Source organism: Microtus oregoni, unplaced genomic scaffold (genome assembly GCF_018167655.1).
Source record: "Microtus oregoni isolate MIOR12 unplaced genomic scaffold, Mior012 000010F_ref0000083, whole genome shotgun sequence".
NCBI classification, from domain to species: Eukaryota; Metazoa; Chordata; class Mammalia; order Rodentia; family Cricetidae; genus Microtus; species Microtus oregoni.
In genome coordinates, this window is record NW_024543069.1 from 6,272,560 (window position 1) to 6,293,695 (window position 21,136).

Genomic DNA, 21,136 nt, shown 5'->3' on the forward strand with positions numbered 1-21,136 from the left:
TTCTGTAGGCAGGCAGGCAGGCAGGCGGGCGGGCGGGCTATGAATTTGTCCTCATGGCCTCAGCCTCCACAGTACTTGGGATTACAGGTCTGTACCAACAGCAACAACTAGTATTGCCTTTTAAACCTGAGTTCATACAGGAAGTGTTTTGTTTGTAGTTAACGCCTTTCTAAATGACTTTGTGTCAGACACTGGTATCTAGTCTGAGATTTTACCATGAGCGCTACCATGCTGAGATGTGCCTTAAGCAGGAAACACCCAGAATTTGGGAGGCGGAGGTAAGCGGATCGCAGTGAGTTCCAGGTTAGCCTGGTCGACAGAGTTCCAGGACAGCCAAGACTGTTACAAAGAGAAACCCTGCCTTGAAAACTAAAAAACAACAACAAAAATCTGTTTGAGTTCAAAGCCAGCTTGTTTTACATGTCAAGTTTCAGCATAGCCAGAACTACTTAGTAAGACCCTGTCTCAAAAAACAAAAACAAAAACAAAACAAAACATAAAAACAAAATCAAAAACAACAACAATAACAACAAAAACCTACCCATCTCAATGAGTTCCATTCCAGCCTGGTCTACAGAGCAGGTTCCAAGACAGCCAGGGCTGCACGGAGAAACCCTGTCTTAAAAGAACCAAAACCAAAACAAAACAAGCATCAACAAAACACTCAACCTAACAAACAAAAATGCTTGTTTGTGGTCTACCAGTAATATATTTTTAGGACTGTAGGGATCTGTGAACAATTTGAACAATAATATATCCATATACGTTACTGCAATATATAACAGATTCCTTTGGATTATATTACTAGTGAATTTCTAGCTAATATATCGGTGTTATGATTGAAATGCTGGGCCAGCGAAACATCTCAGTAGGTAGAGGTGTTTGATTCTAACCGACAGAGCCTGTGTTTGGTCCCTGGGAACTACATGGTTGAAGAGGAGAGCCAACCGATACAAGTTGCCCTGTCTTCCAGAGTGCTACGGCACAGACACAGACATATATATATATATATATATATGCACAAACAAATAATTAAATTAAAAAATTTAAAGATCAGAGTGCTTAAAATTTGTTAGTTTTCCTTTATTTGCTTTAGTAAGATAATTATTGGGTATAGTCCCAGGTAAACAGACTTAGGGCTGAAGCCAAGAGGCAATTCCTGTGCACTAACAGTATAAGTCAGCACTGGGTCAAGCTGGGAGCAGAGCAAAATACTGACTCTTGCTTGTACAGTGTGCCTGTTTAGAAGATGTTAATCTAGACTCCCAGTAAGTCTCCCCCAGCGTTCTCCGTTAGTGGGAAGCCTGGTTGGAGCGTGGGGTTTGCACCTGTCAGCCTCAGCACTTCCAACACCCACACTTTGTTGTTTTGTTTGACTCTCAAGAGCTCTTATTATCCCAGCAGCCTCTGGCTGTTTCTCCATCAGGCCTGGTAGGACCAAACCAGTGCACATCCCACTGCACCTCACAGGGATGCCTTTTATAGCCTTTGCTTCCTGCGACCTTGATCCATACCCATACTCAATAAAATTTACATCTGTGTTGTTATTTCCATTTATGGCAAAAGATTTTTTGTGTGTGTGTGTCCTATACAGGGCATCTGTATTTCTGTTTCTAATTTTAGGAAGTATTTAATTACCATTTACTCTGAGTTTGGTACGTCATTATTTTGTGCTCTCACCCATGGAACACAGATGGTGGGAAGGGAGTTCAAACTAGCACGGAAACTCGGGGCATGGGTCAGTAGTGGCAGGGAGAGCTTGCCTCACAAAGCACAGGCTCGAGTTTGATCTCCAGCAGTTAAAAATAACACTTTTAAAAAATAGATTTAATTTCCTCTTCTGCTGCTCATTAACACTTGCCTGTGAGTTCTGGGTTAGCAGAGGTTGCATTTGCGATTGGAGACATCTTACTCATCTTTGTAGTCCCTGCTACTAGCTGAGCATCTGTCACACTAGGGAGACAGCAAACACGTGATAAATGGAACTGAATTGTTAAGAGTAAAACCGGTTCCCTTTTAGTCTGCAGTTCTTGACTTAGGGAACCATTTTGCTGTCGCAGGCACGGGCGAGTCCACAGTAGCACATGAGAGCTGGGTGGGTCTCGAGCCCTGACCACTCCAGCCTTCTCCACAAAGTGAAGGCAGGCAGGAAGGGTGTCCCGGGAGTAGATCTTGAGAGGATTCCTGCGAGCTTTGAGGGAGGAGAAATTCACTAGGTATTTGTAAGTTCATTTGACATGTTTAATTAAAAAATTCCATGTGGCACAGGTCAATCTCAGTCATATTTATGAGTGATAATCACTAGGTTTCGGTTACTTATTTTGTAGTTATAGGCATAGATTCTGAATGTAGGCATGCTGGTATACCTGTCCAGCACCGATGGAGACGTTGCTATTCTCCTAAGTAGTATGTATCTCACAGCATCTTCAGTGAGCACACATGGGAGACAGGCAATGTTTGCGGCATGTTTACCGGCCACTTCTCTGATATCTGTGAACATAGGAGTTTTTATCTATTTGCCATCTAATTGCACACTGTATAATAAATTCATATTTAAGATTTATGTACTTTGTGTGTCATAAAGTTGACAGTAGTATTTAGTAACAGACTTGTAACTACCGGGAAACATGTATACGTAGGACAGAGAGTGTTGGCATCTAGGCAGGTCTGAGTGAATGTAGGGTGGAAATCCGTTTTTCTTACAGCATCAAAGCTTATGGATTAAAGCCTAAGCATCTCCTTGGAAGTCTTATTCTAACTATGTGGTACCACTACATTTTTGAAGAGGGGACGAGGGTATAAGGAGTGACTGGAAGATCTCTAAGGCAAGCCCTTACTAGATTTTACTAGCTAAATAGGATCAGTATGCAGCAGCAAACAAAAGTATGATTGGTGTCTTACCATTCCAACTAGCGTATGTTTTCTAATGCATTACTTGTCAGTGCTATTGGGATGGTGCATTTAACCTTGTGGGTAAACAAGGAGGGGGGTATGTGTATAGAAAAGTGAATGTTGTCTGTAGACGCTTAAATGTCAAGTTCCTAGGTGTTTTATCACTTTTCATATAACCTAGTAAGTGGCAATATGGTTCAGTGCTTCCAGGATGCTTGTTTAAAAAAAAAAACAAGTTTTAAATATTATTTGAACATGAATGAACCAGAAGTCTGTTTCCCTAGCTAGCTATCTAAACTTGTTACAGAGTTGCATTGGTTGGCAGTTGCTAACAAATAGAGCTAGGGTAATTTGTTACTTGAAAATTGTGCTTTACCAAATTAAATGTTCATCCATGTGTCTTAATCACTTAACCCACGTATTTAGACATCTAGTTTAATACTATTAAGGTTCATTGTATGCTCATGCACTTTAACATTTTGTGAATTTGGTTAATAGGACAGTATTGACTAGTTTTGAGTCTGTGGATGGAAGTATCTTTCCTGCTGCTCAGTGCTTTGCAGTGGGCACAGCATCATAGTTTTAAGTGTCTTGAAATTCTCAATTCAAATTGTAAGCCCATTCTTTTTTCTTTTTCTTCTGCTGCTTCCGTAGCTCCCCGCAGATTTCACAAAGCTCCACCTCACTGACAGCCTCCACCCACAGGTGACCCACGTGTCCTCCAGCCATTCAGGATGTAGCATCACCAGTGACTCTGGCAGCAGCAGTCTTTCTGATATTTACCAGGTAAGAAGGACTCCTCAGTCTCCTCTGCTTGGGGGCGTTTTGGAATTCTTAGAGACAAAAGCTCTAAAGTAGATGTCTGTGCATACATTATGGACGCATGTTTTATATATGAGACATTGTTTGTGTTTCACAGACTTTGCTGTGCTGTGCATAGTTGAGGAAGCAGCTCTTACCACTGGGTTGTCACCAGTTGGCAGAGTGTTGGATGATGACGGAATTGGTTCTTGTTACTCTGTTTCTTGTTACTCATTTCTCTACAGACAGAATTCGGTATATAAGTCTGACTCAAGTAAAAAGCAGCAATATTATCATCTTATGGTCATATCAACACATAAAAAGCCTTTTCCCTCAAAAAATAGTTTACTTTGGAGCCAAACATGAGTGACCATGGCATGGGAGCACAGATTCAGTTTGCCAAGTTGTTACCATGTAAAGGATGTGGAAATCTGAGCTCACGCAGACAATACCCAGGCACACATAGTTTTACAGAAAAGTAGATATTGAAAGGTATCCAAGATCATACAACTTTTTGTTTTGTTTTGTTTTTAAGAGACAGGGTTTCCCTGTGTAGCCCTGGCTAACCTGAAACTCAATATATGGACCAGGCTGGCCTCGGACTCAGATTTCTCCAGCTGCCTCTGTCTCCTTCCTGAGTGCTGGGATTAAAGCCGTGTGCCACCATGCCTGGCTTCTAAGAATATTTCTGGATGGAAAAATGCGTTGTTTCTTGCATTATCCATTTACTATTACATAAATGAATAGAATTTTAATTATTTTTTCTTTAGGATCTGTTTTGGAAAAAAATTCTTACCAAAGTCTATATGACCTTAAATTTTATTATAACTTAATGAAACTTTTATCTTACAATTCCAGTGAGTGCTATTTATATAAACAAATAGCATTTTAAAGTTTTAAGAAACAGTTTATGGACCCAAAGTTTTTTTTTTTTCATTAGTTTTAAAGAAATTCAGAGTATTTAAATTTCTAAGTCAGTATACATCTTTCAGGCCTTTTTATATATCACAAAAACACTTAAATTTCCATATGGGAATTTTCATTAGCATATCAAAAATACTTATTTTAGAGTGCAAAAAAAATGAATGGAAAAAAAAAATGGAAGTAGCCACAGGTTTTATTGCATAGTTCTTCTTTGGACCTCTCCCTCCCTCAAGGAGAAAAAAACCATGAAAAAGTTATCAGAGACTCACATGATAGAGTTACAAAAAAATCCAGGTGTACTTGGGGGTGAGGAAGACACTTTAGTGTCTGTAGCAGCTAAGATTGAAAGGTGATGTTTGTCATATAAACTGAAGACAGTATCTTCTGGTATTGTTAACAACTATGGCTTTCTCAATGTTTTAATTTATATTGAAGTTAAAACTATATGTCCCATAATGTGTGTGTGTGTGTGTGTGTGTGTGTGTTTTAAGGTCAGGTATAGTAGTACAAATCTTTAGTCCCAGCAGAGGTAGATGGATCTCTGTGGATTTAAGGCCAGCTAAAGCTATACAGTGAGACCCTGACTAGGACAAGGATTTCTGTCCTTGTGCTAGTCACACTTACCAAACGCTAGGTGGATCTTCTGGTCAGAAAAACAGAAGCAAAGGAAGCACAGATGTAAAGAACGAGCCATGCTCAGCAGACAGACCAGACAGGTGGCAGGCAAACTCACCAGTAATGCTTCAGGGTAGACCCTGGCAAGAGCCCCAGAAATTCCCATGGTGAGGGGACAGAGGCATAGCTCCACAGTGTTATCTAAGCAGCCTGAGGAGTTAGCCTCCATGCTGAAATAAGTTTTAGACCTAGCTGGTTAAAAAAAATAATAATAATAATAAAGGCTTGAGCACAGGGGTTAAGAGAAAGGTTTATCTAAGAAGAAAATAAGACATACCCAAATGAGGGTATGGGCTTATCAAGGGAAAGTGGTCTTTATAAATGGGAATTTTTAATATAGCAAGGAATCTCTTTTCTCTCCAACAGGCCATAATAATCTTCCCTTTGTTAAAGAATTTTGCTCTCTTGAGAGATAAGGAGCAAAGATGCAAGTTCAGAGAAGGATGGATTACAGTGTGGGGCTGTCCTCAGACTTTACCTTTATTTCAGATACAACCTCTAAATGTTGGCTGTTGATTTTCTGTTTTCAAAATATGTGTATGCGTGCGTGCGTGCGTGCGTGCGTGTGTGTGTACATCATGTGCATGCAGTGCCTACAGAGGCCAGAAGAGGGAACCACATACCCAGGAACTGACTCTTAGTTGCATTGTGGGTTCAGGGAACTGAACCCAGGTTCTGTGGAAGAGCAGCCAAATGCTCTTAACTGCTGAGCCATCTCCCCAGGTCCTCTATTTCTAACATCTTCTTTTAACTTAGCTGTAGTTTTTATACTCCTGTTAAATTTGTAAATTACTGAGTTTATTAATTCTTTTTTAAATGTTTTTAAATTCCAATTAAAGTAGACTAATTATGATTTGAAAAAACTTCTGTTTCCTAGGATTAACAGTTAAGTGCACAAAGTGAAACAGTTTACAGAGAGTAAATGTCCTCTAGGAAACATAAAGCCCAAGTTACTTTTAGATTTTTCCATTTTTAGAAAATATTTGCAATTTGAATTAACGTACTTACCAAATGTAAAATTAGCTGTAGTTAAAAAAAAAACCCTGCCCCCCCCAAATACTTCTTCTCTCCCTGTCCTACTTAAAATTAACTTCAATTTGATATAGCCAATAATTGAGTGTCAATCGAGTAATTATCTTTATCAGGGCAGTGGGCCTGTCTGTGAGGGGTGCCTTGGTTCTTCAGGGCAGTGGGCCTGTCTGTGAGGGGTTGCCTTGGTTCTTCAGGGCAGTGGGCCTGTCTGTGAGGGATTGCCTTGGTTCTTCATAGGTGGAGGAGGGCTCAGCCCATTGTGGGCAGCACCGTTCCTAGGGCACATGGCTCTCCTTCCCTGTCAGAAACTCACTGTAGTGGACAACGATGCACACAAACACCATACTTTCTATGAGGCATGCATGGCCGCAGAAGGTCCCAGAAGCGGCTGCTGATGCTCTGGGTAAAGAGAGGAAGGACTGTGGTCTTGGTGTGGGGACAAAGACCAAGGTCTGTGTGGTCTCGGTGTGGGGACAAAAACCAAGGTTTCCCCATTAAGCAGGCTCCCTTCTACCTGTGACGGACCGTACCTGCTATTGAATAAGGGGCATTCTTTTCAAACTGGATAGAGGAAGTCCGTTCAGGATCATTGTGGTTTCCAGTCTGAGAGTTCTCAACTTGGTTATCGTTTACAAAAAATATAAAGGTATTCCTGGACTGATGGATACTACTGAACCTTGGCAGTGGGCCCCAAAAGAGTCGGCAGAATCCCAAAGCGTTTCAGACTCCATCAAGATGATGGCCTCTACTGCATTGTCAGAAATCCCTTAAACAAAGAATGTAAGAGGCGCAGGACCAGAACACACGTGCTCCGCGTGTCCAGCGCACAGATGGTGACATATTGATCTGAAGAAACAATGCACTAAGAAAGATAAGGAGGCTGCAGACTATGCCGGAAAAGAATGAAGGCACCAAAGAAGAGCTGCAGGAGCAGATTGCTAAGAGATGCAGGCTGTCCTCGCTGACTGCGTCTAAGTCTGGGCCCAGCCCAAAGTACGAGTAATAAAGCAATAGCCAGACTTTGAAAAGGAGGAAGGATTCAGCATATAGCTCAGCAGAAGATATTCAGCTTGCTGGACACATCCCAGCACCTGCAGTGGGGAGTGGACCAAAACAAAACAAAAAGTTAATATATTTCATTTAAATGATAACAATTTCTTCAGTATAAAATATATTTAATATTTTAACATGTATTTTCTGTTTTTAAATTAACACATAGCCTTTAGTCACATAAGTTATTATTTAAAGGAAAGGCTTTTCGTTCGCTTCCTTTCCTTTCATCGTAGTATCCCTTCTCAGAGTGCTGGTACTAAAGATGCTGATTAGAGAGGCCTGGTGTGGCTCCGAACTGACAGGGTGATGATGGGCTTTAGTAATCTTCAGTGGGATGGGGGAGCTGGGGAGAAAACATACAGGGATTAGCCGATTGTCTTAGTCTAGCTTCTGTAGTTGTGGGGGTGGGTAGTTATGTCTTCTGTGACCACACCCTTGGCTTGCAGCAGCACAGCACCCCCAGCCTGTCTGTTTCCCCATGGTATCTATCCACAGGAGACTTGTGAGTTCTAACTTTGCATCGTATTGTTCAGTGTCACAGAATGAGTTCCCTTCTTGGGTGACAGACTCTTCTGCCTGGAGCAGTTTTACTTACAGTGGTTGCTAGTGTCATGACCCTTGTTTCAGGAGCTTTGAAGATAATAGATTTTCTGTTTTCAGTTATTTTCCTGTTAGATTTTTTTCTTATAATGTACTTCCTTTGGTTTGGAATCTATACCCCACACTGAAAATGAGATTGAAACTGCTACTCTAGAGAAATTGTAATAGACGTTTGTGGATTGCTTCAAAATGCTAGATTAGATCTCGTGCACCCTGGTGTGAACCGGGACATAAGAAAGGAAGTGCCTCAGGGTTGGAGCTGTAGCCCATTTGGTGAGCACTTCCCTGCACACACCAAGGTCCCGAGTTCAATCCCCAGAACTGTAAAAATAAAAACTCTGTCATTCATTCTTTAAATACTGAATTAAATTACAAGAAAATGATTAAGACTCTGAAGTTAAAATTCCTGGGTTCTCGGCTCCTGTAGCAACACAACCCTGGCCTTGGGGAAAAGACCTTAACCTGAAGGTTAGAAAATAGTGAGAGGTATCCATATGCTTGTTGTAAGGGTTAAATAAGATAAGAGCTTGTAGAGTTCACAGCATTGCCTGGCATATTAAGGATTCAGTGCTAGTCTGTTACTAATTTATTTTTGTTTTTTAATTTTATATCTATCTCTCTATATCTATCTACCATCTCTCTGTCTGTCTTATCTATTTATTTATTTTTTTTACTTTGTTTATTGATTGATTGGTTGGTTGGTTGGTTGGTTTTTCAGAGCAGGGTTTCTATGGGTATCCTGGAATTCTCTCTGGAGACCAGGCTGGCCTTGAAATCAGAAGATCCACCTGCCTCTGCCTCCCAAGTGCTGGGATTAAAGGCATGCTAAATTTAATTACACTTAGAATTTATTTTTTTCCCCCAGTGGCCAATTCTGAAATAGCTCTGTTACCTTTGAAAATCATGTGAGCTATGATTTTAAGTTAATACATTTTATAATAGCTTGTTTTTGCAACGTTAGTTTTACACATCGTCTGAGTTCAGTTTTTCAGGTGGAAAAAGACGTTTATGATGTTCAAGGTTGATACAGTTAGTAGATATTTAAATTCATCCTTAGGATGCAGAAGCAGTTAGCGAAGTCCATGACTACCATGTCAGATAAGACCAATTTGATGGATACACTGCAACAGCAAGTCATTAAAGACTAGATTGACTTGAAGGATTGCAGTTTGTAGTCTTCAGATTAGGCTAAAAGCCATCTTGAAATGAGTGATTCTGGTAACTAAGAAAATGTTCAGTTATAATTTAGCTATGTGCTAATGGAATAGAGGAGCATATGCTTTTAGGTGTATATGTGTTGTAAGAATATTAGCTTAAGATATGTTACATTCATTTATGTTGTGGGATATTCCTTTAATGATGCAAAGATGTGTTTCATTCTTTTTATATTGCATTTGTTTAACTCTGAAAAGATGTGTTACTTTGCCTGCCTAATAAAGAGCTGGTTGACCAGTAGGTAGGCAGGAGAGAAATAGGTGGGGCTGGTGGGCAGAGAGACTATAGATGGAGAAATCTAGATGGAGGCATGAGAAAAGGGGAAGGAGAGGAGGATGCCAGCGGTTAGCCACCCAGCCACACAGACAGTCATGGAGTAAGAAGGAAGAAAGATAGAATAAAGAGGGTAAAAATCCCAGAGGCAATACATAGCTAAAGAGAAATGGGATAACTTAAGTTAGAGAAGCTGGCTAGAAACAAGTCAAGCTAAAGCTGGGCATTCATAAGAAAGAATAAGTTCAGCCGGGCCATGGTGGCACACGCCTTTAATCCCAGCACTCGGGAGGCAGAGGCAGGCGGATCTCTGTGAGTTCGAGGCCAGCCTGGTCTACAAGAGCAAGTTCCAGGACAGGAACCAAAAAGCTACGGAGAAACCCTGTCTCAAAAATCAAAAAAAAAAAAAAAGAAAGAAAGAAAATAAGTTCTCCCTGTATTTATTTGGGAGGTGGGCCCAAGAAGACCAGCAGGGAAACGGTTCTGTCAGCTTTAACAATCCTCCTGTGAGAGAGATCACTGAAGATAGCGAATCTTAAACTCAGCAGAAGTCATTCCTTTTTAAAACTGAAAACAAATGCTACTTTTTTACTTCATGTTTTTATCTGCTTTTTTTAAAAATAATAAATTCTAGTTTCTGAGGCAAAATTATTTTGTCCATAATTTTAACCGGAAATACAGCTACTCAGCTTTTGAGATTTCTCTTTGGTTGTACACAGCACTTGTTGGATGCTGACTCCCAACTAACTGTAGAAGAATAAATGCCACAAATTATTTTGAGCTGTAATTGTTCTTACCTCTTAGGTGTCCTATGACCGATTGACTTAAAAGAGTTTTTAAAATCTGTTTTTCACCCGATGCAAGGCCACGGAGAGCGAGGCTGGTGACATGGACCTGAGCGGACTGCCGGAGACGGCCGTGGATTCTGAGGACGATGACGATGAAGAAGACATCGAGAGGGCTTCGGACCCCCTGATGAGCAGGGACATCGTGAGGGACTGCCTGGAGAAGGACCCGATAGACAGGACTGATGACGACATCGGTGAGTGCCTGAGGAGTGGGCCCTTCAAGCGGGTAGAAATATTGAGAGAGGTACATGCTGGTACAATGTAGTCCAAGTCTGGAAGAGTTTTCCAAGTCCAGCATCTCCAAACTCCCTTAGTATCAATAGTGGTTACTAAAGCTCTTCCTTCGTATTTGAAAAACAAAAACAAAAAAACTTGTTGAAAAGAGTTTTCCTCAGCCAGTATCTGCAAATAGTTCTGTGAAAGATTTCTTCTAATAGACCCATCCACATAATGTTTATCTTAGCTTAATTTCCAACTCCTCCCAAGTAAGTTAAAAGTCTTAATACAGCATTACTTACAGTAATTTTCTTGCACGTATTGTTCTGGGATTAAACGTTAGGTAAGTGCTAGTTGACAAGGTGGTTCTGTAAATAACTGCTTTATGTTTATGTCTGAGAATGATATTAGGGGAAAGAAAATAGCAAAATGAGGTAGTGAGTAGCCTGTGGGTTGTAGAGTTCAGATTTCATTCTATCTAGTATATCATTCTATTATTGTTGTTGTTGTTATTATTATTAGTCAGTGGGATTTGTTTACTTCATTGATTTATTTTAGGCCAGGTTTTCTTGCATGGCCCACATTGACATCAAACCCACTGTCCTCCTGCCTCAGCCTTCCAAGTGTAGGGGCTGTAGATAATGCGTTGCTTGGTTTTTTTGTCCACTTGACACAACCTGGACATACCTGGGAAGAGGAAATCATAACTAAGAAGATTCATCTGTCAGTCTGGCCTGTAGACAAGACTGTGAGCGTTTTATTTATTGATGATGGATGTAGAAGGGCCCAGCCCACTGCAGACAGTGCCACCCTGGATTGGTGGTCCTGCGTGGGGTAAGAAAGCTGGCTGAGTAAGCTTTGGGGAGCAAGCCAAGAAGTAGCATTCCTCCGTGGCTTCCCTTCAGGTCTTGAGTTCCTGCCCTGATTTCCTCAGTGATAGACTGTTACCTGGGAGTGTAGGCCGAAACACCCATTCCCTTGCTTATAGTCACAGTGCTTTAGCACTGTAATTGACAACCAAAGACAGATTTGTGTCAGAAGTGGGATATTACTGTGACAGATCTGACCATGTGGTTTTGGGAGGATTGTGGTATTTGAACTTTAGGCTATAAAAGCCATTGAGTGCTCCAAGTTCAGTGGGCTATTCCAGAGGAAGGTGGAAGTTAAGCATATTGAGAATAAGCCAGTAAGCATTGCTTCTCCATGGCTTCTGCCCTGCCTTGTGTCCGTGCTCCAACTTTCCCCAGTGATGAATGTGACCTGAGAGGTGTAGGAAATGAGCCCTTTCTTCCCCAAGTTGTTTCTGGTCATAATGTTTTATCCCAGCAAGAGAAACCCTGACTAAGACAGATATGTACTGGTGGAGGCGCAAGTACACCTTGAAGTTAAAAACATTAGGGGGCCGACTTGTTTGCTTCATAATAGCTTTGCATTTGAATACACACCCAACTCTGGCTCTTTTTGCTTAAAGTGCCAAGTGATAACTAGACGTATTTACCACCAGCATTCTAGAATCTGTAACTACCCCGACAATCCCAGGCGATTGTTTATTATACCACTTCGCTAACTCTTTAAGCCAGTACATGTTTGGAGAAGAATTCAATGAACTCTTCGGTGAAATTAGATATAGGGAGGTGTGAGGAACTTGTTGCCTGTCTTTCAACTAGACGAACATACTTATGGAAAAACTGTGACAGTTCAATCTGTTTACATATGGCGGAAAATGGAAAACCAACCCCCCAGATTACATGTGTCTAATTAAAGTCATTTACAGGAACTGCAAACCATTTAGCGATGAAAAGCATGTGCTGGTAATCATTCATTCATTTAGCGCATGTGTCAGGGCGCCTCCTCGTTCAGGGTGAAGAAGGAGATGAGGCCCTGCCCTGCTGCAGCCCAGGGAAGCGACACAGGGCAGGAAAGGCCTGACAGACTGCCTGAGCTCTGTGAGGACAACGAGCAAGGCTGGGCTGACAAGAGTACTTGCACCAGAATCTCATTGATGGCCAGAGTTCTCATTGGACGTAGAAACATTGGCGAGGGTTACTTTCAGGAGCACGGGTACTGGAAAACCCACCCTAGCCTGGGCTACAACTAGTGAAAGCTGCAAGCCTTGCAGGAAGCTGGCCAGAGCAGAGACTCCCCTCCGCTATTGGGGGCCAGCAGTTGTTTACAGCATCCTCAACCCTGGAGAGGGATCTTGGTGACGCTGAGTTTAGGTTACCTAGACACATGAAGCTTGTATGCCTGCTGGGTCCCAGATGCCCCCACTCTCTCCTGTAGGGAGTGTTTCTCTTCACAGGTAACCCCCATATACAAGGAGGCATAAACTTGGGCCCAGGGGAAGGATGGTCACGTGGTTTGGCTTCCTTGGGTCAGACACTTCATCTGTTTCCAATGGCCAGAATTAGTTTCCACACTCTCTTCTTGCCCTAGCCCAACGTTTATAAACAAACCCACCTATTATAGTTTTTAGTAAAAGTATATGCATTCAACATCCCATCTTATTCTAGAGTGGTTTCCATGAGCATTTAAAAAATCTTAAATACTGCTTATACATGGATCAGTTTGAAGCTGTCCTTTTTTGTAAACTGACTGATGTATCTTCTCTTTTGTAATTTGAGAGTGGTTGTGAGAGAGATTTTAAAAGTATGCACAGACATGTCTATTGTTCCTGGAAATGTAGGACTTACTTTGTATCTGAACAGCCTTCTTTCTCAGAATTCCTGGAAAGCAGGAGCTGCCCGTACTCCTACAAATAAACACAGAGCTGGCTGACTGCTTTCCAGTGTGTGCGTCTCTGCGACGGCTAACCTTCATTTGATGCCGTTAGTCAGCCACGGCGTGGCAGACTGATGAGTGTGCGCACGTGCTCATTTAAGTTAGAGTAGATGAAATTGCTAATGTTTTTTAACAACTGCAAAAAGAAAATAATTTCCGTTTGGGTTCCCAAAGATCCCCGGATGTGTGCCCTTGTCTCAGGACTTTGAAGAAAAAGAGTTTCTCATAGTCAGTTTTGTTCCAGGAACCATGACTTTGTAGGTACTCAGTTATTGGACGGTTGCAGCTTTCCTGATGAGGGAACTGAGCTCGGGTTCTTTGCAAGAGCAGGATACACACACGCTTGACTCCTAACTGTCTCTCCAGCCTGATTTTGGTATTTCAGCTGAATCTGGGAAATGGCATATATTCACTATTAGGCCTTCTCTCTTTTATCATCTTTATTTTTACATATGACACAGGCATTTCCTATTTGTATTTTTTTAATCCTAGTCTCTGTTCTCAAAATGGTTTCATTAAGCATTAATTTAATAGGACTCTTATCAAGAAGCTAATGAATATACCTGTACAGAGCAGTTTAAAGTCGTTCTGATGGGGACTGGTGATGTTGCCCAGGAGTGTGCAAAGCCTTAATAAAAAACATATAACCCATTAAAAATATTCATTAGTAAAAGATATTTTACAGTGTATTTCATTTCTAATCATATGTAAAGTAATACTTGATTTCTGTTATTGTCTAAGTGCATATTAAACTCCAAATGTTTTTTTAAAAAGTATTTATTGTTTCATTTTTTTTTAATACCCATTGGACGTTGCAAGAAAATGTAGCAACTTCCAGAGACAGAAAGGGGTAAAACGTGTGGTCCATAGGATGAGGGGTGTTAGCTAAAGAACACTCTAAAAAGAGCAGGGATACTCAGTGATGCTGTAGGAGAGGACCACAACTTCTTCGTTGCCCTCTGTGATTCAAATCAGAGGGCCATTGCATTTATGATTGTAGCTACTCCTGCCTTTTAAGTGATTTGCTGTGGATCATATATTGCAGAGTTATTTTATTGCTATGCACAATATTTTTTTTAAAAAAAAAAAAAAGGCCTGGCACAGATAAGCCTGCTCATTCCAGAAGACAGAACTTATTCTTTCTGTAAAATATACTTTGAGTAGGGCAGTGGTGTCTCACAACTTTAATCCCATTATTTGGAAGGCAGAGGCAGGAGGATCTCTGTGAGTTTGAGGCTAGCCTGGTCTACAGAGCTAGTTCCAGGACAGGCTCCAAAGCTACACAGAGAAACCGTGTCTCAAAAAACCAAACCAAAACAAAAGCAAACAAACAAAAAGATATACTTTGAAATTTCTCAGAAGACTGTTATATCCGACAGAGTCTCTGGGTACCCACCCACCTTCTTACTCCCCTGATTACCAGAGCCAACTGTGTACTGAAGGGGTCTGCAGAGGACTTGAGTTGAAGAGTCTAGTCATAGCATGGCATTACCTAGCCAGGGCAGAAGAAGACCTTGAGTGTGTGCACTGGGGTATTTTGCTTCTCGACTTGTTTTTAATAGAGATGATGGTTTTGCTTTCCAGAACAACTCCTGGAATTTATGCACCAGCTGCCTGCCTTTGCCAACATGACGATGTCGGTGCGCCGGGAGCTCTGTGCCGTGATGGTGTTCGCCGTGGTGGAGAGAGCTGGAACCACCGTGTTAAACGATGGAGAGGAGGTCAGTGGGTGTTCTCACCATTGACAAAGCTCAGGGGTCAGTGGTACCCAGATGAAACCGTGGTCTTGTTCAGCCTCGTGGAACCTCAGCAGTAAAAAGTTTGAATAGATGGAAACTGATGGCCTCTCACTTACTTATAGCATTGAAAAGCCGTCCTATTTCCCATTTCACAAAGTGTTACTAGAAACTTTGGTTTGGTTTCATTGCTGGGAACCAAACTCAGGGCCCTTCACGTGCTAAGCGGGACTTCGCCACTCAGGTTGTCTGCCATCCTGAGATGTTGTGCTTTTTTTTTTAGTTTTTGCCTCTCATCAGAACAAAAATGATGTTTTATTGAGACTTTGTTGAGCATTTTATCTTCTTTACATTTCCTTTGAAATATAGAGGAAATTTTTTTTTCCTGTGTCATTTTGAGAATATTCAGAATGTTGGTTTTTCAAGACAGGGTTACTCTGTGTCCTGGAACTAGCTCTGTAGACCAGGCTGACCTTGAACTCCCTGAGATCCACCTGCCTCAGCCTCCCAAATGCTGGGATTAAAGGCGTGCGCCACCACTGCGAGGTGAGACTATTTAAATTTTTAAATGGTTATACTCTGCGCAAGGCCTAACAAGTGTGTAGATGTTTCGCTATGTCTTGCTGCTTGCTCGGTAAGCAGTTAAGCTTTTTTCGGTAATTTATCCCGTCTTGAAGACAGAAGACCCGGGAGGCTAGTTTGGGACCATTGTAGCGTTTAAGCCAGGCGATGACATGCTATCTTCTGCTCTGTCTCATTTTCTGCTCAGCTGGATTCCTGGTCAGTGATTCTCAACGGTTCCGTGGAAGTGACCTATCCAGACGGGAAGGCAGAAATCCTGTGTATGGGCAACAGTTTTGGGGTGTCGCCTACCATGGACAAAGAATACATGAAAGGGGTGATGAGGACGAAGGTGGACGACTGCCAGGTATGAGGCATGTGACAGCGTAGACCGGATTCCTTGTAGACAAAAAATGCTGGGTTAGCAGGCATTGCTCACCATGGCCTTGGCTTCATGACCTCTTGGGCTTCTGCATTCTTTTTAAGACTAGGTCTATTTTTGCAAAGAGCATCACTGGAATCTCCTGAGAATTTTTTTGTCTCTCTGTCTGGATTTGGTATCTTGGGCAAAAGTTTGATAGGGTTTCTTCTTTAGTGTTTTGTGAACTAGTTTGAGCAGCCGAAGTGTTAATCCTTCCTTGAAATCTAGTAGAACTCAGCAGTGAATCCACCTGGGCCTGAGCCCTTTTCTTAATCAGGTGGGTTTTGTTTTGTCTGCTACTCCATCAATCCTGTTGTTTGTAGATCTGTTTAGATTACTCATCCCATCTTAGCCTAGTTTTCGTATATCTTCTTCATCTAAAAATTATTTCTTTTCAGATTTTTCCAATTTTATGTTTTCCAATATTATGTTTTCAAAGTATATTTTGTTTATTTTCTAAATTTCATTAGTATGTGCTCTAATAGCTTTTTCACTTATTTTTATTAATTATTGTTACATGAGGAGGGAGCCCCTTGTTTGTCCTGGCCACCCAGCTAGCTTACACCTAGCAGAAACTATATTAATTAAAACACTGCTTGGCCATTAGCTCTAACTTCTTGCTGGCTAACTCTTACATATTAATTTAACCCATCTCCATTAATCTGTGTATCGCCACGTAGCAATGGCTTACTGGAGATTCTAACCAGCGTCCATCCCCAGCAGAGGATCCATGGCTTATCTTGACTCTGCTTTCTTACTCCCAGCATTCAGTTCTGTCTTCCCCGCTTACCTAAGTTCTGCCTTATCAAAAGGCCAAAGCAGTTTCTTTATTCATTAACCAATAAAAGCAACACACAAACAGAAGGACCTCCTACACCACATTTGGTCTTCTGTGGCTACAGGTATATCTTGTTTATCTTATCAAAGAACCAAATCTTGTTTCTAGTTTTGTTTTTGCTTGTTTCTGTTTTGTTAATTTCTTCCTAGATCTTAAGTATTTCTTTCCATTTGCTGGTTTTGTGTTTAGCCTGTTACCATTTGTCCAAGGCTCTGTAGTGTGCCATTAAATTATTTATTTAGGTCTGATTTCTTAATGCAGACACTTAGAGGTATAAACCTCCCTCCTAGAGCAGCTTCTTTTGTATCCCATAGGCTTCCGTTGTTCCTTTTGTTCATTTCTAGGACTTTCTGATTCCCTTCTTGGTTTTCGCAGTTACCCACAAGTTGTCCAACTGTGTGTTATTTAGTTTCCTCGACATTGTGAATGTTCCGGAGTTCTTCGCACTTCCTATTTGTAGTTTTATTCACTGTGATCAGATAGAGTTATTTTACCTGGACTGCTTGCTAAGACTCACTTTGTCCTGCAGTGTATGTCCCGTTTTAGAGAATGCTCACGGGACTGCTGTAGTGTTGCATGGAATGTCCTTTGTCTGTCAGGGCCCTGTGACCCATGACGTCATTTAACTCAGATGTTTGCCTATTTTATGCCTGGGTGATTTGTCAATTGATGACACTGTTTTATTAAAAATCTGCCTCTTATTTCACTGGAGTTAATCTATAACTTCTTCCTGCAAGTAGTATTTGTTTTGTGAAATTAGTGTTCAAGGTTCTATGAGTTTTATTTTTAAAATTGTAACATGCTCTTAATGGATTGCTGCCTTAGTGGGTAAGAAAGGCCTTTATCTCCTCTACCTAGTTGTGGTTTAAAGTTTGTTTTGTCAGATAGGAGAATAGCAGCTCCCGCCTGTTTTCTGGTTCCATTTGCTAGGAATTCATGTTTCTATTTTTTTACCCATCTAAAACCTTTCCCATCTTTTACAATTAGGTGAGTTTCCTGGAAACAACAAACAGATGCCTCCTGCCTTTGAGTCCATGATGTTGGTCTGTGTCTTTGGGTTGAGACATTAAGACCCATAGTTATTCAGAGTTGCAGGAAGGTGTGTGTTACGTCCCGCCATTTTGTTGACTGTTTAGCATTTAGTGTTTTCTTGTTCTTCTCTTGTCTAAACATCCCTGGAGTGCTTCATTCTGGCCCCAAGGATGTGTTTGTCTTTCTCTTCATTCTGAAGAATTCCTTCATTATCTTCTGTAGAGCTCGCTCAATGGCCATTAACTCACTAAAGCCTGTTTTTATTGTGCTAAGTTTTCCTTTCCCCATCAGTTGGCACTGATAGCTTTGGTGGGTAGAATAGCCTAGGCGGACAGTTGGCTTCTCAAGTTTCTGTGGAGAAACCTGCTGTTTCTCTGATGGGCCTGGCTTTCTTTTTGCTGCTGTTTATCTATATCCACATTCATATATTTGTTCTGAATATTTGGTGGTTGAACATAACATGATGAGGGCAAGGCTTATTTATTTATTGCTCTTCTCTGGTGTTCTAAATAGTTTCTGTACCTGGAGAAACAGTTCTTTGTCTAAGTTCGGAAAAAATGCTCTCTATGCTTTTGAAAAGGAATTCACTGCCCTCTTTTATAACTATGACTGTTACCTTTAATCTTGTCATGATACCCTAAATTCTTGAAAACCAAGCTCTAATGTGTTTTCATTTATCTTTGTCCTTGTTGAGATTCTCTTACGCTTCTGCCTCGTCAGGTTTGGAGGGTGGTGGTAGGCCTTTACTCGGAGGTTTTGTATTTGACTTCTTAACAGTTTTCACTTTCTCATCACCAGTAGTTTCTGTGTTTCTGTCTTCTTACTGGATTCCTCTTTCATACTGCAGATTGACTTACGTTTCTATGTAGGTTCTCTTGAGTTCTTTTAAGAATTTGTTTGCTTCTGTGAGGTCTCTGAGCTTAAAATTCTAAATTCTTTTGTTGCCGTCTAGTTGTTCACTGCAGGCTTCACTGTAGGAGTCAGATCGCCTGGCTTTCTGCACTGCTTGTGGTTTGAGTGGAAACTGTGCATCTGGAGCTAGTCACGGGTTGAATTGATTTACTCTTTATCTCTGCTTACCCTATCAAAGTGAGTATTTACTTGTTTAGTAGACACTAGCTTGTTATCATTAGCAGGGCAGCAACTAGGGCTAGGGCCTGCTGATGTACAGGCCTCACCAAGACAGCAGGTGGAACTGGAGCCTCCCAGGCACACTGTGCTTGCCAGGGGAGTGGACAGGGTTGGTTTCCTCCCCCTTCTTCACCCATCCTCCGCCCGGGTGTCCAGTCTTCACCTTGGTAACTGGCAGGGCTGGAGTCTTCCGAGTGTGGTGCTGTCTACTGACTGTGAACAGGGCTATGTCTATAACTTCTTAATGCAAAACTCCGTAACTAGGAAAGAAGATTCTAAAAAGAAGTCCATTCATTTTAGAAACCAGTTCTATATGTCCATATTAGAAATTCAGTTCAAGTTATTTTTGTCTTCTTTTTGGATCTTATTTTAATTTGCTACTGAAGAAATGCCAAATGTCTGTCTAGATAATAAGAATTTCAAATCAGACTTATTCTAATTTCCTTTAATCTTTAGTGAAGATTAATTTTAGTATATTTATCTTCAAAAAGCATTTTCCTTCATACATCCACTTATTTATTTTAGCTTACCCATGTATTTTTAGAACATAAATGGGAAAAATGATTTAATTATGTTTTTCAAAACTAAATTTAAAAATGACTATGTAAAATTATTCAAAGACAGAAAACCTTTCTTAATATTCTGTAGAAATTCAGGAAGCATTGTTACTCTATTTTAAAAAGAAATGAAAATACCTTTAAGAGAACATGTATGACCTATTAAAAACATGCACATACCTATCATGGTCAGCATTGTAGAAATGAGGTTTTTATTGTTTTTATTTGTATTTCACAATCTAGTTGAACTGGTAATATTTCTTGTAGCTTTGGAATTTTTAACTTTGGTTTCTAAATGCTTTGTAGAAGAATTAGTGAGCTGAAAGAGGAGGCATTGAGATCTCCCTACATTATCTCTTCTCTAGCTGAACAATGACTGTTGAACATACTGAAATACAGAGCACTGTGTTAAAGAGAATGAATATCATCCATAGTTTGCATTGCTCAGAAATAATAATTGTATCTTATCCTGGTTTTCTCCAGGGTTTTAATGTGTGTGTATACATAAGACAGGGAGCTGTTTGCCCTCTCCTTTGGGGTAGGGGAGTATGCATGATTAGGATAATAAGTTGAGAAATGTCTAAGATGACTACGTCATGATCATGATGTCACATGACTGCTCTCATTAGGATTATTAGTGCCATATTTAGTATCACAGTTTTAGACAATTGATGTAGAGTTGTGAATATTAACCAGAACGCTGACTGTCCCATTGTGGAACACTGTCCTGGGCTAGTGTTCTCTTAGGCCCTTTCTCACACGTGCAGAAGTCCTGCTCAAGACTGGGTCTGTAGGCGGAGACTGCCTGTTCATTTCCTGGCTGCTCAGACCCGAATAATCACATAGAAACTGTATTAATTACAACACTTTCTTGGCCAATGACTTAGGCGTATTCATAGCTAGCTCCTACATCTTGATTTAACCCATTTCTGTTCATCTGTGAATTGCCATGACTCTGTGGTGTCTTTATGACTCTGCCCACTCTCTCTATATAGCTCTTCTAGCCTGGCTCTATTCTGCTAAGCCATTGGCACAAACACCTTCAGTATTAACCAATGGTGATAAAACATTCACAGCATAGAGAAAGGAATCCCACATCATGGGCCCATCAGTGTTAGATGGTGGGTTGGGAGTGGCTCATCAGGCCCTACCCCTTCTTAAAGATTCATAAGCTAGTAACTGTTGCTAGGGAAAGAAAACATTTTCTCCAGTACTGTAGCAGCTGGTAAGCCACTCATCTTTCTATATGTAACCTCTCATTCATACTTCTAAGTAACACAAATCTATATAGTCAGTATTTTGTTAAACTAGACTTGAGGGGATTACTTTCTTTGGTGGTCTGTTGTTGTTACCCTATCTGGGAAAAATAGACAATTCTTCTCATCTCCTCAGGAACACAACACCTTTAAAATATAATTTTCAATAATTGAATATTTTATCTACTATGCATGTAAATGTAATGACCACCTTTTCATCTTTATCGTATTAAAAGAGAAGCAGAAGTTTCATATATCCACTATGTAAACCAATGGAAATTAAAACTAAAAGTT

The 21,136-nt window shown here is 40.8% G+C and overlaps 1 protein-coding gene across 7 annotated transcripts in view; it reads left to right on the forward strand.

Annotated features, from left to right (window-relative positions):
• The window catches only part of Rapgef2 (Rap guanine nucleotide exchange factor 2), a 199,711-nt gene that overhangs the window by 147,208 nt on the left and 31,367 nt on the right, over positions 1-21,136 (forward strand). For all 7 annotated transcript variants that reach the window (XR_005974913.1, XM_041658934.1, XM_041658936.1 and 4 more), the window contains 4 exons: positions 3,547-3,678; positions 10,330-10,507; positions 14,895-15,031; positions 15,816-15,974. Coding sequence is in view for 6 of the 7 variants with exons in the window: in XM_041658934.1 (XP_041514868.1) it covers positions 3,547-3,678; positions 10,330-10,507; positions 14,895-15,031; positions 15,816-15,974 (606 nt within the window). In the remaining variant the exon portion in view is untranslated. The remainder of the gene's footprint in view (positions 1-3,546; positions 3,679-10,329; positions 10,508-14,894; positions 15,032-15,815; positions 15,975-21,136) is intronic.